This window comes from Bufo bufo, chromosome 2 (assembly GCF_905171765.1).
Source record: "Bufo bufo chromosome 2, aBufBuf1.1, whole genome shotgun sequence".
Taxonomy (NCBI): domain Eukaryota; kingdom Metazoa; phylum Chordata; class Amphibia; order Anura; family Bufonidae; genus Bufo; species Bufo bufo.
The window spans coordinates 307041806-307069705 of NC_053390.1; the positions used below are offsets into that span (position 1 = coordinate 307041806).

The 27900-nt window shown below is 45.4% G+C and overlaps 1 protein-coding gene across 1 annotated transcript; it reads right to left on the reverse strand.

The window, feature by feature from the left end:
• Positions 1–275: 275 nt before the first annotated feature.
• MRPL52 (mitochondrial ribosomal protein L52) lies at positions 276–18347 on the reverse strand. The gene is made up of 5 exons (XM_040416883.1): positions 18135–18347; positions 13049–13136; positions 12901–12968; positions 8836–8900; positions 276–527 (listed from the first exon to the last, which is right to left on the reverse strand). The coding sequence occupies exons 1-5, from the start codon at positions 18151–18153 to the stop codon at positions 378–380; spliced, it is 390 nt and encodes a 129-aa protein (XP_040272817.1). The 5' UTR covers positions 18154–18347; the 3' UTR covers positions 276–377.
• Between the last annotated feature and the right edge of the window lie 9553 nt (positions 18348–27900).

A 27900-nucleotide genomic window follows, 5' to 3' on the forward strand; every position in this document is an offset into this window, starting at 1 on the left:
GATCACACACGATGGCTTATCGTAAAAGTACAGTTAAAATAATGGGCACACCGTAACACTACAATCAATTACACACAGTACTGGATATGATACATTTCAAATGCTATCAATTTATGGGTCATTCCTCGAGCAGACATGGCACATAAATGTATAATTTAACCCAGGAAACATGACAAATATAATGCAGTGAGGTGGAATAATACACCCTTCAGAGAGAGCAGTAGTAACCAAAAAAAGAAATGTGGAAAAGTTTCCTTCCCACTTTTGTTTTAAACTTTTAGGTTAAGGATTCACTTTACTTTCACCATAATAAAAGCATAATATAAGCAATAAACAGTAACGTTCATGAATGAACGGAAATTAAACAGTTCATGTATTTATTGGGATTCCGAGTTTTTCTTAAATATAGCCTTGGCTTTTAGTTGATTCTTCTGTTTCAAAAGTTGTTTTTCCTTGATACGTTCCTGTTTCTCTGTCCAATTTTTTATTCCTTGATCTATCTCATTACTGAGCAAGACAATACGTCTCTGTGAATGAGGAAAAAGAAAGAAAAAGTCATTCTATAAGACGGTGGGAGTTACAGACATCAATCTTCAGCTCTGTGTAACATTTCTTAAAGGGAACCTGTCACCGGGATTTTGTGTATAGAGCTGAGGACATGGGTTGCTAGATGGCCGCTAGCACATCCCCAATACCCAGTCCCCATAGCTCTGTGTGCTTTTATTGTGTAAAAAAAGGATTTTATACATATGCAAATTAACCGGAGATGTGTCCTATCCCTGACTCCTCTCACATACAGGACTCATCTCAGGTTAATTTGCATATGTATCAAATCATCTTTTTTTTTTACACAATAAAAGCACACAGAGCTATAGGGACTGGGTATTGCCGATGTGCTAGCGGCCATCTAGCAACCCATGTCCTCAGCTCTATACACAAAATCCCGGTGACAGGTTCCCTTTAAAGGGTTTTTTCCCACTAATACAATATAGAGCGTTAGATCTTCATAAATTATACCAGCCTGTATTTATTTGGATTTTAAAATGCCTAAAAGTTATGCCCTAAAATGGTTTGTGAATTGGTAGGCAGCAGTAAGATCCTCTGCTGGTTCTTCAGTAGGTTGTCATTTATGTGCAGATCTCAGTTTCTCCATTTTCTGAATCACGCTGTGCTGTCTATCTGGTATGCACATGCGCAGGCCACATACCTCCTGTTTTCAGCTCCAGGCTTGGGTGGTACATGCACTGTGTCAGTGTCATCGCCACTTGCACAGCGCTCATTGGTGGAGGTGTTCAGCACATGAAAAGCTGGGCTGGGGAAGTGTGGGAGAGTGGTCTCACACTTCTTGTGATGTGCGGTGTCCAGTGTTGCACAACAAATCCATAAAGTAAGAGGAATCCATATGGGGGAAGTAGGGCATAGAAAGCAAAGGGATTTTGACAAAAATTGCTGTCTATTTCTATTGAAATAGATTACACTTGTCAAAATAATATATTAGGAAGTTAAAGGGGTTGTCCGAGTTATGAAAAAAAAATTATATATATATATATATATATATATATATATATATATATATATATATATATATATATATATATAAATAATCACTGTAAATCTTATGGTCCGCGATATATAACTAAGCCAAGCAAATTTTACACAAAAAAATTCTATTTCCTCATTTCCCTGGTTCTCTTCTAGCCCTTTGTTTACCTGCAATAACATCAATCTCTGGAGTTTCCTCATGAATATTTGTGCCCCCTCCCCTGCTCTGCAAAGGGAGTGAATACAAGTGCTGCCCTGAGTGACATGTCTGCCTGCTGGGAGACTCTGCAGCATGTTGTATGTGTAGGACTACAAGTCCCAGCTGTATAATGACACTGCTAAGGGAGTGGATACAAGAGCTGCCCTGAGTGACATGTCTGCCTGCTGGGAGACTCTGCAGCATGTTGTATGTGTAGGACTACAAGTCCCAGCTGTATAATGACACTGCTAAGGGAGTGGATACAAGAGCTGCCCTGAGTGACATGTCTGCCTGCTGGGAGACTCAGCAGCATGTTGTATGTGTAGGACTACAAGTCCCAGCTGTATAATGACACTGCTAAGGGAGTGAATACAAGTGCTGTCCTGAGTGACATGTCTGCCTGCTGGGAGACTCTGCAGCATGTTGTATGTGTAGGACTACAAGTCCCAGCTGTATAATGACACTGCTAAGGGAGTGGATACAAGAGCTGCCCTGAGTGACATGTCTGCCTGCTGGGAGACTCTGCAGCATGTTGTATGTGTAGGACTACAAGTCCCAGCTGTATAATGACACTGCTAAGGGAGTGGATACAAGAGCTGCCCTGAGTGACATGTCTGCCTGCTGGGAGACTCTGCAGCATGTTGTATGTGTAGGACTACAAGTCCCAGCTGTATAATGACACTGCTAAGGGAGTGAATACAAGAGCTGCCCTGAGTGACATGTCTGCCTGCTGGGAGACTCTGCAGCATGTTGTATGTGTAGTACTACAAGTCCCAGCTGTATAATGACACTGCTAAGGGAGTGAATACAAGAGCTGCCCTGAGTGACATGTCTGCCTGCTGGGAGACTCTACAGCATGTTGTATGTGTAGGACTACAAGTCCCAGCTGTATAATGACACTGCTAAGGGAGTGAATACAAGTGCTGCCCTGAGTGACATGTCTGCCTGCTGGGAGACTCTACAGCATGTTGTATGTGTAGGACTACAAGTCCCAGCTGTATAATGACACTGCTAAGGGAGTGAATACAAGTGCTGCCCTGAGTGACATGTCTGCCTGCTGGGAGACTCTGCAGCATGTTGTATGTGTAGGACTACAAGTCCCAGCTGTACAATGACACTGCTAAGGGAGTGAATACAAGAGCTGCCCTGAGTGCTGGGAGACTCAGCAGCATGTTGTATGTGTAGGACTACAAGTCCCAGCTGTATAATGACACTGCTAAGGGAGTGAATACAAGAGCTGCCCTGAGTGACATGTCTGCCTGCTGGGAGACTCTGCAGCATGTTGTATGTGTAGGACTACAAGTCCCAGCTGTATAATGACATTACTAAGGGAGTGAATACAAGAGCTGCCCTGAGTGACATGTCTGCCTGCTGGGTGACTCTGCAGCATGTTGTATGTGTAGGACTACAAGTCCCATCTGTATAATGACACTGCTAAGGGAGTGAATACAAGTGCTGCCCTGAGTGACCTGTCTGCCTGCTGGGAGACTCAGCAGCATGTTGTATGTGTAGGACTACAAGTCCCAGCTGTACAATGACACTGCTAAGGGAGTGAATACAAGAGCTGCCCTGAGTGACATGTCTGCCTGCTGGGAGACTCTGCAGCATGTTGTATGTGTAGGACTACAAGTCCCAGCTGTACAATGACACTGCTAAGGGAGTTAATACAAGTACTGCCCTGAGTGACATGTCTGCCTGCTGGGAGACTCAGCAGCATGTTGTATGTGTAGGACTACAAGTCCCAGCTGTATAATGACACTGCTAAGGGAGTGAATACAAGTGCTGCCTGGAGTGACATGTCTGCCTGCTGGGAGACTCTGCAGCATGTTGTATGTGTAGGACTACAAGTCCCAGCTGTATAATGACACTGTTAAGGGAGTGAATACAAGTACTGCCCTGAGTGACATGTCTGCCTGCTGGGAGACTCTGCAGCATGGTGTATGTGTAGGACTACAAGTCCCAGCTGTATAATGACACTGCTAAGGGAGTGAATGATAGTGCTGCCCTGAGTGACATGTCTGCCTGCTGGGAGACTCTGCAGCATGTTGTATGTGCAGGACTACAAGTCCCAGCTGTATAATGACACTACTAAGGGAGTGAATACAAGAGCTGCCCTGAGTGACATGTCTGCCTGCTGGGAGACTCTGCAGCATGTTGTATGTGTAGTACTACAAGTCCTAGCTGTACAATGACACTGCTGATATACACAGGATCTTCCTCCTACCTGTTCTTGTGCAATGCTCTGCAGAACTCCTCCAGTCTGTCAGCTCTGGGTCTGCAGGATGAGGATCCTGTGTCTCTTTACTGCCTGCAGCATCTCACCAAAGCCCCCAGCCCTCTCTGCTGCTCTAGGGGTTAATCTTTTCTGAAGTATCCAGTGGGAGTAAGACACAGGGCAGACAGCAGCAGCTCAGCCAGTGAAGGGGGCACGGCCAGCACAGTGAGGTCTGGTGTACAGACAGATCTACTCTCTCAGGCTTGTGCAGGAATCATCAGAGCAGGGAGAGAGGCTGACATCACAGGTCATGTGACCCTCAGTGAAATCTGAGAAAGCAGACACTGCAGATAAAGTAAGTGCATTGAAAACCCCTTACATTTGCCTAGTTAGAAACATACAAAGGACAAAAAAAATAACTTGGACAACCTCTTTAAGCTAGTGGGATAACCCCTTTAAGGCTACACTATAAGAGATCATGCACACAACTGTATTTTCAGTCCACAAAGATAGAACGTCCTATTCTTGTCAGTTTAGCAGACAAGAATAGGACATTATTACAGGAGTTTGAAAAACATGGTGGCATGCACTCGGCCAGAATCCATGTTTTGCGGATCAGTGATTTGAAAAACAGGTATAGTTGTGTGCATAAGGCCTTGAAGCAACAGTACTGTCAGAAGCAAGGACCCTGCATGGGCTCCATTGTAAAAAAATTAAAATTATTTTGAGAACACTCTTGACATGTCAGTTCTATGGGGTCCTTTGGATGCATTTGCCATATTTGTCAGGGGTTTTCATGATGGATATCCCAAACATACTGTCAACACGTGGTTTGATCTGACAGGTTTTCCTTGTGGATCAATAGGTGTCTGTGTTGTTTCTGGTAATGACCACACCCCTTGCCTCCAGGTGTTGCTTATGAAGTCATTTAGCTGTGCGGTTTATAGCTTCTGTGCCTGTGGATTGTTTGTGGTTGGATCCCAGCTGAGTTACTGGTGCTTGAATAGCCTCTTTGACGTTAAGTCTTTCCTTTCCCTTTGGTATTGTCTGGGCTGTGTGTGTTGCATTTCCCTATGGTCTGTATTAGGTCTGAAGTAGACTCCTCGTCCTTCCCTTTGGAGGAACAGGTAGTCTCGTCCCTGCCATTAGTACCAGGGTCCTATAGGGCTAGATAGGACTCTAGGTATTCCTGCGTATGAACTCACCTACCTTTGGGGTCTGTTAATACTGGTAGTCAGTCAGGATTTTGGTTAGGGTTTCCACTAGGAGGTGTCCACCTTCCTTCCCTAGTTCTCAGGCCTGATTCCCTGTTCCCCCCTTCCCTCCTATGATCAGTGTGGTGTCTCCCTCCCACACCGAAGCGTGACACATACAGTGTGAACATAGACTTACCTGCATTATTTCGTTATACTTTAAAGCAGGGATGCCCAACCTATGGCCCTCCAGCTGTTGCAAAACTACAACTCCCAGCATGCTTGGACAGCCTACAGCTATTTGGGCATGGTGGGAGTTGTAGTTTTGCAACAGCTGGAGGGCCGCATGTGGAGCATCCCTGCTTTAGAGGGAACTTATTAGCAGAAAATGATTTATATTTTAATCAATTTTTAATATTTTTAAGAATTGTTAATTTTTTTAATTTTCCATGTCCCTATATTTAAAAAATTCTGAAAGTTTCTAATTTAAACTTCCTGCTCTGTTGAAATCACTTTTCAGCTGTAATCTCATTGTCATCACAAGCAGGATTACAATGAAAGAAAAAAAACTTTTGTACAGATAACAAAGGACCAACTATTATAATAGCTGATGGTCACAACTTATTTACTGCCCAATTCCTGCACAGGTCACAGTGCATGTCTAGAAAATGTTTCTACAGGCAATGAACATGTTCATTCACTTTAAAGAACCAACCAAATTAAAATTATCGGACATGACCCTGAATGTCTGATATGCCACTGCCTGTTTACAGACAGCAGCAATGACGTGCAGGAATATGGCATGTGACTGCTGCAGCCAATCACTGCAGGGCTCCAGACTAAAAAAAACATCAAGGAGCCATTGGCTCCTAACCTGAAAATTTTTTGTCGCCAAACTCAAAATACATATAATTACGGTATTATAATAAAAAAATAAAAAAACAACACACGTCTTACCTAGGGTTGTCACGATACCAAAATTTTGACTCTATTTCGATATCATAAAAAAGTATTGCGATACTTGATACCACGTGAAAAAAATTAAACACCAAAAATGCCACGTGCATTCCACATTTTATGGAACGTCTGGACCATAATAGAACAGTCCTAACTGTCCTTTTTTTTCCCCTGTTACGGCGTTCACCGCATATGAGATATTTTTAAATATTTTAATAGTTCACACTTTTTCGGGCGTGGCGATATGTCATTTTATTTTTGTTTATATATTTTATAGGTAAAATTGGGCAAGGGGGTGATTTAAACTTAATATTTTGGTGTTTGTTTTTTATTTAATACCTATTTACCCCCTTAGGGGCTAGAACCTGGGGTCTTTCATCCCTTGTCCTATTCACCCTGATAGAGCTCTATCAGGGTGAATAGGACATCACACTCTCCCTGCTGCTCTGTGCCCACAGCAGCAGGGAGCGGACTATGGCAGCCAGGGCTTCAATAGCGTCCTGGCTGCCATGGTAACCGATCGGAGCCCCAGGCTTACACTGCTGGGGCTCCGATCGGAACTGCCACTGCCACCAATGATAATACTTGGGGGATGGGGGGTTGGGGGCCGACTGCACCACCAATGATAATACTTAGAAGGGGGGGGGGTGTTCGGTCCACTGCACCACCAATGAATATCGTTTATGCGGGACCTTTCATTACGATAAAAAAAATCGAAACTAAGTATGCTAACATGGAGAGCGGCTCCCAGGGATCTCCCTGCACTTACCATTATCCCTGGGCGCAGCTCCGTTCTCCCGGTATAGGCTCCAGTATCTTCAGATTTTTGGCTCAACCGGGAGGAGCCTGCTCTTGTTCTCCTGGGCGTCTCCTTCTCCCAGGCTGTAGCGCTGGCCAATCGCAGCGCTCAGCTCATAGCCTGAGAGTTTTGGGAGAAGGAGACGCCCAGGAGAACAAGAGCAGGCACCTCCCAGTTGAGCCAAAAATCTGAAGATACCGGAGCCTATACCGGGAGAACGGAGCGGCGCCCAGGGATAATGGTAAGTGCAGGGAGATCCCTGGGTGCCGCTCTTCATGTCAGCATACTTAGTTTAGATTTTTTATTGTAATGAAAGGTCCTCTTTAATACAAACGCAGGCTGCGGGTGCCGGCCATATCCCATACCCGGCACCCAGCCTCTATGACTGCGCGATGCGATCCGCCGCTATTAATCCCTCAGATGCCGCACCTGGGGGATTAATAGCGGCGGATCGCAGTGTGCAGACATAGAGGCTGGGTGCCGGGTATGGGATATGTCCGGCACCTGCAGCCTGCGTTTGTATTAAGCATAAACGATATTCATTGGTGGCGCAGTGGCCATAGCCCCTCCCCTCCTCCTCCCTGCTATCAGCCCATTGGTGGCAGCGGCAGCAGCCGTACAGGGGGGAGGGACTGCCTCCTTCTCCCCTGTGTTGTTGAGAACATGGCACGCGCTGACAGCAGCGCGTGCCAGGTCAGTAATGTGAAAGCGGCAGAGGTCTAGGCGCAAATGGCGACAAGACTACAAAGTCTTGTCGCCATTTAGCAATTCTAGGTCGCATTTACGACCATTTTGGTCGCCATCTGGAGCCCTGCAATGTCCTCAGTGGTATACCGCAGAGGACAATGATTGGCTGCAGCAGAAATGTGTGACCTACACCTGCACGTTATAGTGACATACAGGTGTGCAGCATGTGACTAGCCAATCACTGCCCTCCACACACGTCACCACTGTTGTCAGTAAACAGACAGCAGGAGACGAACCGGACTGTTGGTGCAGAATAAGGTGCTGGAGAAAGTACCTTTTTTATTTTACAGAATTCATGAGCATGTCCAAGACTCTTAAAGGGCTTCTGTCACTCCACTAAAGTCTTTTTTTTTGGCTACTTATAATCCCTATACTGCAATATATCAATACATAATGTTTTTAATCATTTTGGTTCAGTAGTTAATTAACAAAACTGACTTTTATCATATGCAAATTACCTCTCTACCAGCAAGTAGGGCGGCTACTTGCTGGTAGCAGCCGCATCCTCCTTTCATAATGACGCCCCCTCCTCATGTTGATTGACAGGGCCAGCGAATGCGCTCATCCTCTGACTGGCCCTGTTTGCGTTTTAAATCTCGCGCCTTCGCCGTACCGGTCTTCAGTCGGCGCAGGCGCACTGAGAGGAGGATGCTCGCTCGGCCGCTCCTTCCTCAATGCGCCTGCACCGATGACGTCACATCTACACCCGGCGCAGGCGCATTGAGGATGGAGCGGCCGAGCGAGATTTAAAACGCAGACAGGGTAAGTCAGAGGATGAGCGCATTCGCTGGCCCTGTCAATCAACATGAGGAGGGGGCGTCATTATGAAAGGAGGATGCGGCTGCTACCATCAAGTAGCCGCCCTACTTGCTGGTAGAGAGGTAATTTGCATATGATAAAAGTCAGTTTTTTGAAATAACTACTGAACCAAAATGATTAATAACATTATGTATTGATAAATCGCAGTATAGGGATTATAAGTAGCCCAAAAAAAAAAAAAAAAAAACTTTAGTGGAGTGACAGAAGCCCTTTAATTATCTTGCTCAACCCCTTTAAATGTACCACCAGGCCAGTATACCTGTCTGCAGTGTAACAAAAAGGGGTCATATTTATACATTGATGAATATTAAAGTGTAGACTGGCTGGAATGTTAGATACAGTTCTGTATATAAAAGACACTTACAGAAAGTTCTTTGTTCTCCTCTTTTCTTCTGATCTGTCCTTTCCATGGTGGACCTGGTCGACCATCTGTTAAGAGTACATTATAAAATGAGATCTAAACAATGAAATAATAGATTATAACTTACTGGTAATCAATATTCCGTGAGCCTATGACAGCACCCCGAGACCAGCTTTAGCCCAGGACAAGAAAACCTATGTACAGCTTTAAAAGAGAAATCACTGCCTAGCACATCAGTTAATAGCAAGAATACTGTCCTAATATATATACCGTAGATATATACAGTATTTTTTGCACTATAGGATGCACCTGACCACTAACCTAGGTTTTAGAGGAGGAAAATAAGGCTACTTTCACACTGGCGTTTTGGCTTTCCGTTTGTGAGATCCGTTCGGGGCTCTCACAAGCGGTCCAAAACGGGTCAGTTTTGCCCTAATGCATTCTGAATGGGAAAGGATCCGCTCAGAATGCATCAGTTTGCCTCCGATCAGTCTCCATTCTGCTCTGGAGGCGGACACCAAAATGCTGCCTGCAGCGTTTTGCTGTCCGCTTGACGAAACTGAGCCAAGCGGATCCGTCCTGGCACACAATTTAAGTCAATGGGGACGGATCAGTTTTCCTTGACACAATCTGGCACAATAGAAAACGGATCTGTCTCCCATTGACTTTCAATGGAGTTAATAATGGATCCGTCTTGGCTATGTTACAGATAATACAAACGTGATGGATCCACCCAAAATGCGAGTAGCGTAAGAAAAGAATGTATTTTTCATCAAAATAAAAATAAGTAATAACTTAAATCTCCTGCTCCGGATGGCACCACCACTCCAGCGCGCTCTTTCTGCTATGCTGGACTGTGACCTGACGTTTTACAGCTTCAGGTCATAGTGCGGAGAAGACCATGGAGCTATGAGTAATACCAGCGCTACTGTACTGATGAGAGCTTCCATAATTAGCATTTGCTTTATAAGACACACTGACATCTTTCCACCACTTTTGTAAAAAAAAAATAAGTGTGTCTTATAAAACAAAAAAAATACAGTATATCTATCCATCTATCTCTTTGTAGTTTTTTTTACTATATTAGTATAATTTAAATACAGTGCTTATAAGAGAACGGAAGGCAAAGAAAATCAAAATAAAAGGGGAGCTTCTAAAAATAATCAATCATTCTCCCCCAATTTTTGTATTTTTTCATGGGTTTACAGGTTTGGATCGATAATAGCACGTTTGTGGCCAATGAAAGATTATTGAATGATCTAATTTGGGGGAGAAAACGGGTCAGAATTAAAGATAAAAAAATTTAGGTCAGGAGGACTTGGTGTACCATTTTTTGGGGTTATTATCAGGTATGGTAGAGAGCTTGATGGTTGCAATACCCCGGTAAATAACTTTTTTTTCTTTTTCTCTTAATTATTATTATTTTTTCCTTCTTTAGGGGGGGGGGATGGGTATTATGTAGCAGTTGTGGGCAACTAAATACACAGATATGCTATATATTTGACGGCTTTTTTGTATTGAATTTAACTCAAAATAAAGTTTAAAAAAATAATAAACTAAGTGGGCAGGAATTAAGCAGGGCTCACAGAAAACCGATTATGGGTAAATTCTAATCATATGATTTAATTACACCCTTGACCGCACCCTGAGAGAAAGAATAGAATAGAAATGCCAGGGAGGAAGTATGGCCTGAAGAACTGTCCTCCCAAAAGACTAATGAGGGTGATTATTCCCTAAATCTAATCTGTAGTGTCTGAAAAAGGTATTAGGAGAACTCCATGTGGCCACTCAGCATTGGGAGATTCTTCTTTAAGACTTTGATAAAACTAGACACTTCAGATCTAATCATGCCCTTAAAAAGGCTGTGCTCCTTTTGGGGTTGATGGGATTGGCAACCCCCCCCCCCCCTCCTAGTCAGACCTGTGAAGGTAGGCATACTTCGTTGAGGACAGCAATTGGCTGCAGCGGTCTCAAACAGGAAGTTTACATCCAGGCAGCAAACATGACAGGAGCCAGCACTGGGAAGCAGGTAAGTGTGCTTTCCCTTCACATATCTGCCCCAAAAGGGTAGGTAGGGAGGGGGGAGTTGCCAAAAACCCCCAAAGGTGCACAACCCCTATAATATTCTATAGTAAAAGATGGGAATTCTTCCTCCATAACCTTATCCTAACCCATGAAGGTGAAAGTCTCTTTTTACATAAGGCACATTCTCTCCCTTTGCAGATCCCCATTTCCAGTCCTAACGCTCAGGGGCGATATCCGGTCCCCTTACCCCACTTACGAGCAGGATAGGAAAAAAATAAAAAAAAAGCAGGTCCTTGCGCAAGGCTCCAGCATCCATCACAGAGTGGTACTGCTGACCCGCACCACAGATGGACACCTCAGAGAAGTGGCAACCCAGGGGCGGCATACAAAGCCAGTTGGGGATCCGGAGGAAAAGACCCAGACTTCTAGGATGACTTACACCTTCCCAGGTAGCCTATAGCCACACATTTGGATTGCTGTCCTGGAGCCCAAGAAAGCTCTTAATACTTAGCCTATCAAGCAGAACAGGAAACAGGTAGTGAGGTGCTAGGAGGTGGCTCCCCTTTTAAAGCTCTCCATAGGAGTCCCTGTTTCCTGTCCGGGACTGGAGCTGGCTTCATTGTGCTGTAATGGGCATAAAAGGAAAACTACAGCTACATGCAAGCTGTACAAGAGTAGCCATATCCCACGTCCAATATAGAATGCCATCACACGCGCTTCATACACAGTGAAGCCAATTGTCCCATATCCATGTGCCTCATCCCGCCACTTGGAATGCTTCTCCTAGCTCTCTTGTACTCCTTCATAACACTGAAGTTTCACTGTGTTATGTTGCCACCTGCTGGCCAAATTAGGTCTAAAACAGTGGAGACATTATTAAGGTCTGTGGGATACTCTGTGGGACGAGTGTGGACACCACGTTACTGTTCTATTGTTAGTTCACATTCCTACATCTCCTCACCCTGCATGGGGAACATTCTCCCATAATCAGTTTTTTTTTTATGTTAAAGATTTAAAAAAAATCCGTTATACAAAAAATTATTTGTAATCAGAGCAATCTGTAATCAGTGGTTTGGGTAGATTGTGGTGGTGGCATGCAAGATATATTAAAGAGGTATTCTGGGCTGTAGATAATGATGACTTCTCCTTAAAGGGGTATTCCAGTTGTTAAAATAGGCGATAACTACTAGATCAGAGGGGGTCCTACCACTGGGACCGGCAACGATCACGAGAACAGGTGCCCCAGACCCCTGAAATGAATGGAGCAGCAGGTCAGGCATGTAAGCCTCTCCTTCATTTATCTCTATGGGAGTTGCAGAAATAGCTGGGTGCGGTACTTGGCCGTCTATCATTTTAAAGGGCTCATTCAGAAGACTGTATACGTTTTTTGCGGTCCGCAAATTGCAGATCCGCAAAACATGGATACTGGCCGTGTGCAACAGAATGGCCAGCCCAATGATAGAAATGCCTATTCTTGTCCACAATTGTGGACAAGAATAGGACATGCTCTATCATTTTTGCGAGGCCACGGAATGGAAGTACAGTTGCAGACAGTACACTGTGCGCTGTCCGCATCTTTTGTGGTTTCATTGAAATAATTGGGTCCGCATTCGTTCAGCAGAATTGCGGCAAAATTGCAGAACGGATACAGTCAAATATACAGTCGTGTGAATGGGCCCTAACAACTGGAATCCCCCTTTAATATCGACCATTAAAATCTGATCAGTGTGGGTCCAACACCCGCAGGCGCTGAAACTAATATAGGTAATATCTAACCCAGAAGCACAGCCCCACTGTGAAATGGCCCTTCAGCTCAGCTCCAATTCAATAGCTCTAGGAAACCGCCTTTAAATTCAGTAACCTATCAAAAATTAGAGATATTCTATATAACCTGCAGATTTTCTAATAGTTTATAATCTGTAAGTGTTGGCTGTTTGTTGGAAAGAATGTGAAGAAACTGTGCACTGGATTGCCACGTGTTCATACTTCTCCAATAATCGCCCAGCAGAAGATAAATACCACAAACATAAATTTCTCAATTACCAGCAAAACTCCAGTCTGGAAGATCTGTCAAGGGACCGTATTCTGAACCACTGCGAGCAAAGCCATGCCTAAAGCAAAAGAGAATAATAAGGAACACAGAAAATGTCAGGCGAATGTGAATGATGACCTAATCCAAGACCAGACTTACTTAATCCTCCAGTCCTGTGCAGCACACTGCAAAGCACTGCTATGTAAAGTGCGCTTCCATGGGTACAGCCCCGACCGCAGGCGGCTCACTGAAAAACAGCCAAAGAAAAACGGTGCATTCAGAATTAGATTGCGGGAAGAGACTCTGAAAATTAAGATAAGGGTGCATTCACACGCGGCAGTAATAATGCTGCAGAGAGACAACTAGGGATCTGCTCCCTGATGAGGACCCTCTTAACATTTTAAAGATGGTCCAAAGCAGATATCCCCTTTAAAGGGACTGTGTCATCAGAAAATTACCAATTGTTAAATCATGTTAAACATATTTTTAAAGAATCTTTGATGTTATTTTTAATTTTCCATTTCTATTATAAATATAAAAAAACTAAAGTCCTACAGTTTTCTCACTGGCCACTAAGCCTAGTAATAGGCGCCACTTCTTGGTCTGTACAGATCACTTTACTGACGATATCTGCTTATCATTGCAGGCAGGATTACAATGACAGATAACACGTCACAATAGGTGATATCATAGCTTCCCTTCTCCCTCCTGACCTCTGCACAGGTCACAGAACATGCCTAGAAAACTCTCCCTAAGGCCCCTTTCACACGGGCGAGTATTCCGCGCGGATGCGATGCGTGAGGTGAACGCATTGCACCCGCACTGAATCCGGACCCATTCATTTCTATGGGGCTGTGCACACGAGCGGTGATTTTCACGCATCACTTGTGCGTTGCATGAAAATCGCAGCATGCGCCTCTTTGTGCGTTTTTCACGTAACGCAGGCCCCATAGAAATGAATGAATGCAAGCAAGTGCAGATGCGGTGCGATTTTCATGCACGGTTGCTAGGAGACGATCGGGATGGGGACCCGATCATTATTATTTCCCCTTATAACATGGTTATAAGGGAAAATAATAGCATTCTGAATACAGAATGCAAAGTAAAATAGCGCTGGAGGGGTTAAAAAAAATAAATAATAATAATAATAATAATAAACAATTAAACTCACCTTAATCCACTTGCACGCGCAGCCCGGCTTCTCTTCTGTCTTCTTTTTTGCTGTGTGCAGGAAAAGGACCTGTGGTGACGTCACTCCGGTCATCACATGGTCCGTCACATGATCTTTTACCATGGTGACGGACCATGTGATGACCGGAGTGACGTCACCAAAGGTCCTTTTCCTGCACACAACAAAAAAAGAAGACAGAAGAGAAGCCGGGCTGCGCGAGCAAGTGGATTAAGGCGAGTTTAATTATTAATTATTTTTTTTTTAACCCCTCCAGCGCTATTGTACTATGCATTCTGTATTCAGAATGCTATTATTTTCCCTTATAACCATGTTATAAGGGAAAATAATACAATCTACCCAGCCCCTAACCCAAACTTCTGTGAAGAAGTTCGGGTTTGGGTACCAAACATGCCGATTTTTCTCACACGAGTGCAAAACGCATTACAATGTTTTGCACTCACGCGGAAAAATCGTGCATGTTCCCGCAACGCACCTGCACATTCTCCCGCAACACCCGTGTGAAAGGGGCCTTAAGCCTCGTTCACACTAACGTATCGGTTCCGTTCATTTTGACGTCCCCAATGTACAGGCAACGTCTGAGCGGTGGCCGGGACGGATCCAGACCCATTCAACTTAAATGGGTCCCTGATCCGTCCGTTCCGCAAAAAGATAGTTCTATCGCCCATGGTGGCTGCTGTAAAGCACATCTCTGTTAATAACAGCCCAGGCAAGATGGATGACCCCATAATCATGTTCAGGAAATACAATAAAACAATCTACACTGTTCAAATAAAAAAAGGATATGTGTTGCTATCTGGTAGAAAATAAATTCAGGGACATGTACCCTATAAATCTTCCCTAGTTTACATTTGGCACAATGCAGTTGATGGCTAATCGTCCAGATAACACATTTCTTTGTGTATTTTGGCTAATATTACTATTCCCCCCCCCCATTGTAAGGGCTGGATGTTCCAGGAAGGAGTAACAATTCATATTCATAGACAAAAATATCCTGCACTAGACATAATATAGAGCTGACGATGTTTCCGCTTCTTAGTCCTAACAGTCTGTGTGGCGGCCCGTGGCACTGGGTATATTGTACAGGGGAGGAACGGATTAGTAACAAATCCGGAAAGCCAAAAATCAGTAAAGAAACTGAGGCTGTAAAAATGCTGCATATTACAAGACAATGATCCTAAACATACATCAGTATCATAGTGCAAGGGTCCCCTGCAATACAAGAGCGCTCAGGACACAGCAGGTATTAGCCCCAAAAACTCTGGGATTCCCCAAACTCCTCTACTCCCTCAGCCAACACTGAAGATATCTAGCACTGGGATCTTCACCTCATTCACTGTGGAACTTGCACCCATCTTAAAGGGGTTCTCCAGGAATTAAGGCTACTTTCACACTTGCATTCGGGGCTCCGCTTGTGAGTTCCGTTTGAAGGCTCTCACAAGCGGCCCCGAACGCATCCGTACGGCCCCAATGCATTCTGAGTGGATGCGGATCCGCTCAGAATGCCTCAGTTTGGCCTCCGTTCCGCTCAGCAGACGGACACCCGAACGCAGCTTGCAGCGTTTTCGTGTCCGCCTGGCCGTGCGGAGCCAAACGGATCCGTCCAGACTTACAATGCAAGTCAATGGGGATGGATCCGTTTGGGGTTGACACAATATGGTGCAATTTCAAACTGATCCTTCCCCCGTTGACTTTCAATGTAAAGTCTGGACGGATCCGTCTGACTAACTTTCACACTTAGATTTTTTTCTGAAATATAATGCAGACGGATCCGTTCTGAACGGATCCCAACGTTTGCATTATAGGAGCGGATCCGTCTGTGCAGACACCAGACGGATCCGCTCTGAACGCAAGTGTGAAAGTAGCCTTAGAAAATGAAAATACTTAAAGGGGTTGGCCACTATATAAGTACTTTCCACTATATAGTGGGAGGTAGTGTAAAAAAGAGTTTCCTAATATACTTTATTAAAAAAATCTGAATGGTAATGTTTTTATAATGAGCCCTGCCCCCAGAGCCCCGCTCTGCGTGCAGCCAGTTCGTCCATGGCTTTATTCTAACTGCACATGCGCTGTTTTTCCTAATAAGAGCAGCGCATGCCCAGTCTGCCACTGGCACGCTCCCTGCTCCGACTCTGTCTCTACAACCGGCTTATTCCTGTCTGATCCCCGACGTGCTGGTACTTTTCTTCCCGCTCCGAACTCTGACAGGAATAAGCCGGTTGTAGAGACAGAGTCGGAGCAGGGAGCGTGCCAGTGGCAGACTGGGCATGCGCTGCTCTTATTAGGAAAAACAGCGCATGTGCAGTTAGAATAAAGCCATGGACGAACTAACTGAACGCAGCGCGGGGCTCAGGGGGCAGGGCTCATTATAAAAACATTACCATTCAGATTTTTTTTTTATAAAGTATATTAGGAAACTCTTTTTTACACTACCTCCCACTATATAGTGGAAATTACTTCTAGTGGCCAACCCCTTTAAATATTACTTTATTGTAAATATATTCCCAAATACCTGTCATTAGTTATAATAGGTATTTTTATCCAAGGAGCAATCATTAGGAGACATATCAGTACACACAGAACCTGTCCTAATCACACAGGAGAAGTGACTTCACAACACTGAGCTAAAGAGCTGCCTCATCCTCCTCTCTGCTCTGCTTGTCAGGACATAGGAGTGGGTCCCAGAGTCTGTCAGCACTTTTGACCATGCTAAACTGCTGACAGCTCTAGGTAGGGGCTGAGGAGGGAAGGATGAACTTAACTTTTGTTATACCTTATCAGGAGTAGTGTATTCTCTCTCAAGTGCACTGTAGGTGGAGCTTCACTGTGAAGAGATCTGCGCTGTGCTGGTCTCCTGGTCGGATACTACAGGTGTCACTCAGAGCAGAGGGGTCGTGAAGCAGCTCAATGCAGAGAGCATTTCCTAGTGAAGCTCCAGTGCACTTGCAGGAGCAGAACCTAGCAGAATAAAAGGTCATTTTTTTCTGTTCCGGCGTTCACCGCATAGATTTTTTTTAAAATTTTAATAGTTTGGACTATTCTGATGTGGCGATATGTGATATGTTTATTTATTTATTGTTTTTATCATTTATATGTGAAATTGGGAAAGGGGGTGATTTATACTTAATATTTTGGTGTTTTTTTGTAACTTTATTATTTTTTTTACACTTTTTATTGCTGCTGAGTGCAGCCTCGGAGCCTAGCGACCGCCTCCGCTGAGTGCAGCCTCGGAGCCTAGCGACCGCCTCCGCTGAGTGCAGCCTCGGAGCCTAGCGACCGCCTCCGCTGAGTGCAGCCTCGGAGCCTAGCGACCGCCTCCGCTGAGTGCAGCCTCGGAGCCTAGCGACCGCCTCCGCTGAGTGCAGCCTCGGAGCCTAGCGACCGCCTCCGCTGAGTGCAGCCTCGGAGCCTAGCGACCGCCTCCGCTGAGTGCAGCCTCGGAGCCTAGCGACCGCCTCCGCTGAGTGCAGCCTCGGAGCCTAGCGACCGCCTCCGCTGAGTGCAGCCTCGGAGCCTAGCGACCGCCTCCGCTGAGTGCAGCCTCGGAGCCTAGCAACCGCCTCCGCTGAGCATTGTGGTCATCACTGTCATTATCTACCAAACACCATCTTGGACTATCTTTTGCTGTAACCTGAAAAATCTGTATTAGCAGTAATATACCTCTCAGGGCACAAGTGTCAATGAGAACACCATCCTATCAATGAACAAGTCGTTCTGTGCCCGGCTGTTACTGCAGGTCATCAGACGGGATTCTCCTTGACAAATGACAGCTGCCCTTAGCAATCACATGGATCTTTACAATTTCGAAAAGAGCTCTGAAAAATGACAACTGATATCTGATTGGTTGATATAGGCAACTAAAGTCAGTTTCCCTTTGCGTCCCTCAGTGTCACCTGAGAGTGGTCACACACGGATTATGCTGCAATCTATCGGCTGTAACATGGGCATACACGTCTGAGCCAAGGAGCAGGCCATATACATGCCCCTACTAACAGTACAGGCGAGGAACACGTCCATATTTTGTGGTTACAGATACTACACGTTCACACTCCTCACCTAACATGGGCGCCGCCATCTTGCCCTGTACGGCTGTAGCTAACGTGACGTCGGGACATTCAGTCAGGTGACTCCAGCGAAGGCCAATCAGTTACTACGAGGAGTTGCCATAGAAACAAAGTAGCTGGAACACGGCGTTCTTTTGTATAAATGTAGCAGCCCTGATATGGGAGAAGGGCGAGGGAGGGGGCGGGGTGGACGTGAGAGAACCAATGACGGTGCCTCCGCCATTTTATAGTCTGCGCATGCGTGCAGGCCGCCATTTATCCTGACCTTGAGCAGTAACGCGCTTACGTTTGTACAAGTCTGTGTCATGGCGCCCATTCAGGAAGGCGGTGTATAGAAGTAGCGGGAGGGGTTGAGGGATCGGGTTTAATTTTAAACCTGGTCACTAGGTGGCGACCTAATCTGAAATTGTTTCATGTGGCTTCAAGCAGCTATAAACTAGTCCAGAAGCCGTTAGAGTCTGGCTGAAGAGGCAGATAGAGGGAGTAATGTGCCCGCTGTCAGTGCCCTCCAAATGTATGGAGATAGCTGCACGCTGTACTCAACTGTAGTCCCATAGACCTTAACCAGGTCACGTGCTCAACCACCCCAAAAAGTGGCCAAGGCGGAGAAGGTGGCCTGACTCATGTGCAGACATCCCAACCTGCAAAAACTCATTTCAGGGAGGTGCACTTCTCATTTCAGGGAGGTTTTCTTTTTTTTCTTTCACAAACTTTTTATTACATTTTCCATACATATGCAGTATCTGCACACTTTGCTCTATGGTGTGGAGGACGGGGCTCATTACCCTGCCCCAAATTATCATATTTATGTATATGATTAAAGGGATTCTGTCCCCACCTATAAGCCCTGTGAGCTAAACATCTGCTCATGTCCAGGGTGGCATTCTGATTTCTAAGGTGGCCTTATAAAAGCTATTTGTGGCTTTATTCTGCGGAAAAACAGGTTTTACTAACCTGTCAATCATTGAATTAAGGTGCCCAAGCAGGGGAGGTCTGTGGATGCATGGTGCCCCGCCGTACGCATCGCCGTTCGTGCCCAGCGCCGCCTCTCCCTCCCCCTCTTCCCGCTTTGAGATCCCGCGCGTGCGCACAGGCTCAGCCTGATGCGCCGTTGCAGACTGCTGGCATCGGCTTCTTCTTGCACTGTGCGCACGCGCCGAGAAGGGGACACTGCTACAGGTTGCCGGAAAGGTTTACTGCGAGTAAACTAGAGATGGGAAGTTCGGATCTTTCACATGAATCGGTTCATTTGAATCAGTTCATTCAAATAAACCGATTCATGAATCAAATCTTCGGTTCATTCGCTGAGCTGACAAGAAGCAAGTGAACCCTGTGTGTAATTATCTACCCCACTGTAGGAAAAAAACAAGCATGGGGGGGGGGGATTTAACACTGGGGTAAATAATATAATTAAAATGTAGGGTTAAATGTGTAAATGTATTTTAAAAAAAATACATCTCTCTCAATAGTTATATAGCTACTGAATGAGACAGAAGAAGATGCCTTTAACATATATATCTCCTTGAGAAGCCAATTTGACCCTAAAGGGTTAATTCAACCTGTAATCTAAACTCTGTCCTGTCACTTCTCTTATCTCTCTGCTCTGCTATCAGTAAACCTTTCCGGGATATATTGTCTCACATGCGGGTGTCAGGGAGCCGCTATCTAATAGCGGGAGACTCCCTGAACTTCAGGGAGACTTGAGATCCCTGCATGTGCCAGAAAACTTCCACAGTCCGGCTTGTGTACTCAGGAGAAGGTGGGGAATGTGTTTTGGGGTGTCATTTTACATATACCCCTGCTGGGTGAGAGAAATATCTTGGCAAAAGACAACTTTTCCCATTTTTTTATACAAAGTTGGCATTTGACCAAGATATTTATCTCACCCAGCATGGGTATATGTAAAAAGACACCCCAAAACACATTCCCCACCTTCTCCTGAGTACGGAGATACCAGATGTGTGACACTTTTTTGCAGCCTAGGTGGGCAAAGGGGCCCATATTCCAAAGAGCACCTTTCGGATTTCACAGGTCATTTTTTACAGAATTTGATTTCAAACTCCTTACCACACATTTGGGCCCCTAGAATGCCAGGGCAGTATAACTACCCCACAAGTGACCCCATTTTGGAAAGAAGAGACCCCAAGGTATTCGCTGATGGGCATAGTGAGTTCATAGAACTTTTTATTTTTTGTCACAAGTTAGTGGAATATGAGACTTTGTAAGAAAAAAAAAAAAAATCATCATTTTCCGCTAACTTGTGACAAAAAATAAAAAGTTCTATGAACTCACTATGCCCATCAGCGAATACCTTAGGGTGTGTACTTTCCGAAATGGGGTCATTTGTGGGGTGTTTGTACTGTCTGGGCATTGTAGAACCTCAGGAAACATGACAGGTGCTCAGAAAGTCAGAGCTGCTTCAAAAAGCGGAAATTCACATTTTTGTACCATAGTTTGTAAACGCTATAACTTTTACCCAAACCATTTTTTTTTTTACCCAAACATTTTTTTTTTATCAAAGACATGTAGAACAATAAATTTAGAGCAAAATTTATATATGGATGTAGTTTTTTTTGCAAAATTTGACAACTGAAAGTGAAAAATGTCATTTTTTTGCAAAAAAATCGTTAAATTTCGATTAATAACAAAAAAAGTAAAAATGTCAGCAGCAAAGAAATACCACCAAATGAAAGCTCTATTAGTGAGAAGAAAAGGAGGTAAAATTCATTTGGGTGGTAAGTTGCATGACCGAGCAATAAATGGTGAAAGTAGTGTAGGTCAGAAGTGTAAAAAGTGGCCTGGTCTTTCAGGGTGTTTAAGCACTGGGGGCTGAAGTGGTTAAAGGGATTCTGTCCCCACCTATAAGCCCTGTGAGCTAAACATCTGCTCATGTCCAGGGTGGCATTCTGATTTCTAAGGTGGCCTTATAAAAGCTATTTGTGGCTTTATTCTGCGGAAAAACAGGTTTTACTAACCTGTCAATCATTGAATTAAGGTGCCCAAGCAGGGGAGGTCTGTGGATGCATGGTGCCCCGCCGTACGCATCGCCGTTCGTGCCCAGCGCCGCCTCTCCCTCCCCCTCTTCCCGCTTTGAGATCCCGCGCGTGCGCACAGGCTCAGCCTGATGCGCCGTTGCAGACTGCTGGCATCGGCTTCTTCTTGCACTGTGCGCACGCGCCGAGAAGGGGACACTGCTACAGGTTGCCGGAAAGGTTTACTGCGAGTAAACTAGAGATGGGAAGTTCGGATCTTTCACATGAATCGGTTCATTTGAATCAGTTCATTCAAATAAACCGATTCATGAATCAAATCTTCGGTTCATTCGCTGAGCTGACAAGAAGCAAGTGAACCCTGTGTGTAATTATCTACCCCACTGTAGGAAAAAAACAAGCATGGGGGGGGGATTTAACACTGGGGTAAATAATATAATTAAAATGTAGGGTTAAATGTGTAAATGTATTTAAAAAAAAATACATCTCTCTCAATAGTTATATAGCTACTGAATGAGACAGAAGAAGATGCCTTTAACATATATATCTCCTTGAGAAGCCAATTTGACCCTAAAGGGTTAATTCAACCTGTAATCTAAACTCTGTCCTGTCACTTCTCTTATCTCTCTGCTCTGCTATCAGTAAACCTTTCCGGGATATATTGTCTCACATGCGGGTGTCAGGGAGCCGCTATCTAATAGCGGGAGACTCCCTGAACTTCAGGGAGACTTGAGATCCCTGCATGTGCCAGAAAACTTCCACAGTCCGGCTTGTGTAGATTTCATTCCTGGCGCATGGCCGACACAATATGTGGCACAATTATTATTAGGCGTGCCAGCTTTATAATTGCAGTGCGTCTCGCCGGCATAGTTCCGCACGCTGCTTGATACCGGTGCCAGTAAAGGACTTGACAGTCACTGCTTATATAGCACAGAATTGCGTCACTCGGACTGAAATATGCAATTCAGAATATTTTATTATACAATTCCACATCCAAAGTTCATGATCCAGTAAAAAAAGATGAATTCATTAATGACCACTTGATATGTATTGTGTACCGAACGTTTCCATCCATAAGGACCTTCTTCAGCGGTTTTCTTATCTGTGGCCTAGTAAATGTGTTCTTCATACCTCCCAACTTTTTTGGACGATCAAAGAGGGACACTTATGGTTTATTATGTGAAAGATCCACTTTTCCTGCATGTTTACAGTGGATATAAAAAGTCTACACACCCCTGTTAAAATGTCAGGTTTCTGTCCTGTAAAAAAAATGAGACAAAGATAAATAATTTCAGAACTTTTTCCACCTTTAACCGCCTCCGGACCGCCTAACGCAGGATCGCGTTCCAAAGGCGGTCGATTTGTTCCTCCTTGACGCGCTGGCACGTCATCTCGCGAGACGCGAGATAACGCTCAAAGCCGGCCCGCGCATGCGCATTGCGGGCCGGCAAAAGTTAAAGGAGTATTTCGTCACCAGCCTGCCAGCCAATGATCATCGCTGGCAGGCTGATGATTTTCAAAAAATCAAATCACAAGCCAGTTAACACATTATATTTATAAATATAATGTGTTAAATGGCTTCTATGCTCCTCTGCTGGTCCTTTTCGTCGGTTGGTCCCAGCAGAGGAGCAGACATCACTGTGAGTACACACCAAACAGCACACTTAGCCCCAGATCACCCCAATTAACCCCTTGATCACCCCTCTCAATTACTAGTGAAAGGGAAAAAAGTGATTAGTGTAAACTGTCACTTTTTTTCCCCACTAGTATTGACGGTTAGGTTTTAGGTTAGTTTAGGCCCCTTTGTTAGGTAGTTAGCGTCGGTTAGCGCCCACCGCACCGCAGTCACTGATTCGCTGATTAGCGTGTCGCTAATCAGCATTGGTACTTTTATAGTATCTGTAAGTGATCAGAACTGATCACAGTCAGATCTATAATAGTATTAGTGTCACCTTAGTTCGCCCTCCACCCAAAACGCAGTGTTTGCCCGATCAGGCCTGATCGGTCGCCCACACGTGCGTTCACCCACGCCCGCCCCGCCACAGTGACAATTTTTTTTTATTTTTTTATCACTGCACAATCACTGTACAAGCGCTGCGGCGATAAAAAAAACTGTTTTGATATTTTTTATCAATCGCAGCGGCTTCCGGTACTTCGCTAGCCTCCCATTTCTAAGACAGGCTTGCTTTTTTTCTTGGGTAGTCTCAGGGAATACCCCCTAAATTTAGTTGACCAAATGGCAAATAAGGGGTATTCTTCTGAAGAGGCCAACAGGCTTCTGACCCAGTCGGATGAGGAATGGGAACCTGTAGAAAGCAGTGGCAGTCTGACCCAAAGTTCGGACGATGAGGTTGAGGTCCCTGATACCACCAGGCGTACCCGGCCCCGTGTTGCTAGACCACAGGTTGCGCAGGATCCGCTTCAAGGGCAGCAGAGTGGGGCTGGCGCTGTCGGATTACGTGGTGAGGCATACACCAGCAGCGCAGCCCATCCTGGACCTAGTACCAGCACTGCCGTAGAACATGGTGAAGTGGCGAGCACCAGAAGGGCAGTTGAAGCTGGTACGGTGGCACGTGCATTAGTTCCCCCGTCGCAGCCACCGCACAGACAGGCCCGTAGAGCCCCTAGAGTCCCTGAGGTGCTGGCAAACCCTGATTGGCAGCCCCCAACTTCAGCCGCACCATTAGTTCCCCCTTTCACCGCCCAGTCTGGAGTTCGGGTTGAGACAGCTCAGATCGGATCGGCACTGGGGTTTTTTGAGCTGTTCTTGACTGCGGAGCTCTTGGACTTAGTCGTGGCAGAAACAAATCGGTATGCCACTCAATTTATAGCCGCCAACCCGGGAAGCTTTTATGCCCAGTCTACCCGTCCAAGTTTCCGAATTTAAAACTTTTCTGGGCCTTCTCCTCAACATGGGCCTGACAAAAAAGAATGAATTGCGGTCATATTGGTCCACGAACCCAATTCATCACATGCCCATGTTCTCTGCTGCCATGTACAGGACACGATTCGAGACCATCCTGTGTTTCCTGCACTTTAGCGACAACAGCACCTCTCGTCCCAGAGGCCACCCAGCTTTTGACCGGCTCCACAAATTTCGGCCCCTCATAGACCACCTTAACACCAAATTTGCAGATTTGTATACCCCTGAGCAAAACATCTGCATAGACGAGTCCCTTATGCATTTTACCGGGCGCCTTGGCTTCAAACAATACATCCCAAGCAAGCGCGCCCGGTATGGGGTCAAATTGTATAAGCTCTGTGAAAGGGCCACAGGGTATACGCACAAATTTTGTCTATGAGGGTAAAGATCAGACCCTGGAGCCGGTCGGTTGCCCTGACTACCTGGGGAGCAGTGGGAAGACAGTCTGGAACTTGGTGTCACCCTTATTTGGCAAGGGGTACCATCTTTATGTGGACAATTTCTACACAAGTGTGCCCCTCTTCAGGCATTTGTTCCTACAACAGATTGGCTGCTGTGGCACCGCGCGACCTAGTTGTCGGGGCTTCCCCCAACGGCTCGTTACCACCCGTCTTGCAAGGGGGGAGAGGGCTGCCTTGTGTAACGAAGAACTGCTCGCGGTGAAATGGAGAGACAAGCGTGACGTTTACATGCTCTCCTCCATTCACGCAGACAAGACAATCCAAATAGAACGAGCAACCAGTGTCATTGAAAAGCCCCTCTCAGTCCACGACTATAATTTGCTCATGGGAGGGGTGGACTTCAATGACCAGATGTTGGCTCCTCATTTAGTGTCCCGCCGCACCAGACGCTGGTATAAGAAGGTGTCTGTATATTTAATTCAATTGGCTCTGTATAATAGTTTTGTTCTCTACAGTAAGGCTGGGAGAACAGGATCCTTCCTCAAATTTCAGGAAGAGATCATTGAGAACCTTCTGTATCCAGGAGGTTCCGTGGCCCCATCCACCAGTGTAGTGAGCCGTCTACACGAGCGACATTTCCCCAATGTCGTTACTGGTACCTCAACCCAAGCGCCACCCCGAAAAAGATGTCGTGTCTGTAGCAGGAGTGGAATAAGGCGTGACACCCACTATTTCTGTCCTGACTGCCCTGACCACCCTGCCTTATGCTTAGGGGAGTGTTTCCGGAAGTACCACACACAGGTACACTTAGCATAGGGATTGCGTTACACAGGACAGGCACACAGGGCTCTTAGGGCCCTTTCACTCACAGCTGCTGCAAACCTCTCCTTTCACCTGGGACAAAGTGCATAATGTACTTCGCCACATCTCTGGGCGATTTGCGCTTTGCACATTGTCCCATGGGGAAGGAGAGGTTTGTCCTATAAAGGTAAAAAAATAAAAAAATAAATCACCGGTAAGCAAAAAAGTTCATGTTCTGTTCCAAAAGTTCAATAAAGTTTATAAAAGTTAATGTTCTGTTCAAATGTTATATAAAGTTAATGTTAATAAATTTATTGCGTTGCAGCCTGTTTTTTTTTGTTTTGTTTTGTTTTTTTACCTTCTAGGTGGACCAACCGATGAACGAGCTGCAGCACTGATGTGCATTCTGACAGAAGCATTGCGCTGCTGTCAGATTACACAAAAGTCGGTGTATGCGGCGCTGCAAGACGAGATTTCTTCTCTGCAGTAAAAAAGATACGTTTGCTGAGGCATATGAGTTGAGGGGCGGTGTTCATATGCTTTGGCAAACACTTTGTATATAAAAAAAATAAAAAATCCCGGCAATGATTTATTCATCCACATCGATTGATGTGAATGGAGAAATCGGGTTTGCCAGGGTATACGGGCTGAGTGGGTTTGGATGTTGGGCGGAGCTCCTATGTCCTGGCAGATGCTTTTCCCCTCCTTTTTTTTTTTTTTTCAGAGATTTTTTTCATCCACATTGATAGATGCAAATGAAGAAATCTGTGCCGTTCATTTTTTCTTTCAGCCCAGTGTCACGGATGGTGTACAGGAAACAAGACAATGCAATACAAATAATGACTCACTGGATCCACAACTAAGGAACAAAAGGGAGACCCCTACATGAGACCTGCCACTCTCCCTAATTGCTCAGCCTATGCGAACACCCCAAAGGTGGATGGGCGCATATCCACGTACCTCGGCTATCTAATACCTGAAGACCCTACAATAGTGAGGGGACACGACCACCGGCTCCCTACACAAGACACGGAGGGAGTCAGGGTCACCTGAAAATCCAGCAGACAGAAAATCACAAATAAAGGAACAGCACTTATCTTGCAGAGGACTGAGGAATAGAAACAGCATGCACACACACTCCAGGAAGTTGTATAAGCCGCAACCTAATGCATCATGGGGAGGAACTTAAAGGGAAGCAATCAGTCCAACTGCATGACAGCTGAGATAGACTAACGAGATGAGGAACTTAACCAAAACAAAGAAACTCAAGGAGGAGGATCTGGAAAGCTCCTGTCAGAGCTTCTCAGCTGTCTAGTTGTGACAGTACCCCTCCCTCTATGAGTGGACTCCGGACACTCAGGGCCCACCTTCTCAGGATGGGACCTATGGAAAGCCCTGATGAGACGAGTGGCCTTAATGTCCGTCACTGGGACCCACATCCTCTCCTCAGGACCATAACCCTCCCAATGAACGGGGTACTGGAGGGAACCGCGGACAAGACGAGAATCCACAATCCTAGAGACCTGAAATTCAAGATTTCCATCAACCATAATCGGAGGAGGAGGCAAAGGTGAAGGTACAATAGGTTGAACATAAGGTTTCAATAAGGACTTATGAAAAACATTATGGATCTTCCAAGTCTGAGAAAGATCAAGACGGTAGGCAACAGGATTGATGATAGACAGGATCTTGTAAGGCCCAATAAACCTAGGACCCAACTTCCAGGAGGGAACCTTCAATTTGATATTCTTGGTAGACAACCACACCAGATCACCAACATTCAGGTCCGGACCAGGCACACGTCTCTTATCTGCCACACGCTTATATCTCTCACTCATGCTCTTTAGATTATCCTGAATCTTTTGCCAATAGATGACAAAGACGAGGAGAATCTGTCCTCATCAGGTAAACCAGAAGACCCCTCTCCCGAGAAAGTCCCAAACTGCGGATGAAACCCATATGCACCAAAAAATGGTGACTTATCAGAGGACTCCTGACGACGGTTATTTAAAGCAAACTCAGCAAGGGGCAAAAAAGAACACCAATCCTCCTGATTCTCCGCCACAAAACAGCGCAGATATGTCTCCAGATTCTGATTGACGCGCTCTGTCTGGCCATTCGACTGCGGGTGGAAAGCAGAAGAGAATGACAACCGAACCCCCAAGCGAGAACAGAAAGCCTTCCAGAATCTGGAAACAAACTGCGTGCCCCTATCAGAGACTATGTCTGAAGGAATACCATGCAATTTGACAATGTGGTCAATAAATGCCTGTGCCAGCGTCTTAGCATTTGGCAAACCAGGAAAAGGGATGAAATGCACCATTTTGCTAAAACGGTCCACCACCACCAGAATCACAGTCTTCCCCGAGGAACGAGGCAAGTCCGTTATGAAGTCCATGGACAGATGTGTTCAAGGACAGGAAGGAATGGGTAGGGGAAGGAGAGGACCTGATGGCCGTGAATGAGGGACTTTGGCACGAGCGCAAGTCTCGCAAGCTGCCACAAAACCCTCAACCGACTTACGAAGCGCAGGCCACCAGAATCTCCGAGCGATGAGATCCAGTGTGGCTCTTGCCCCCGGGTGCCCAGCAAGGACCGTATCGTGGTGTTCCTTAAAAATCTTGTGTGTCAAAGCAAGAGGCA

Bases quoted from the DNA above. Each gene is read 5' to 3' on its own strand.
- MRPL52 (XM_040416883.1), bottom strand. The intron at 12,969-13,048 runs GTAAGTCTGGTC...CTTTTGCTTTAG, and splicing joins GCACAGGACTGGAGGATTAA to GCATGGCTTTGCTCGCAGTG. The intron at 528-8,835 runs GTAAGTGTCTTT...CCTCATTCACAG, and splicing joins AGGAGAACAAAGAACTTTCT to AGACGTATTGTCTTGCTCAG.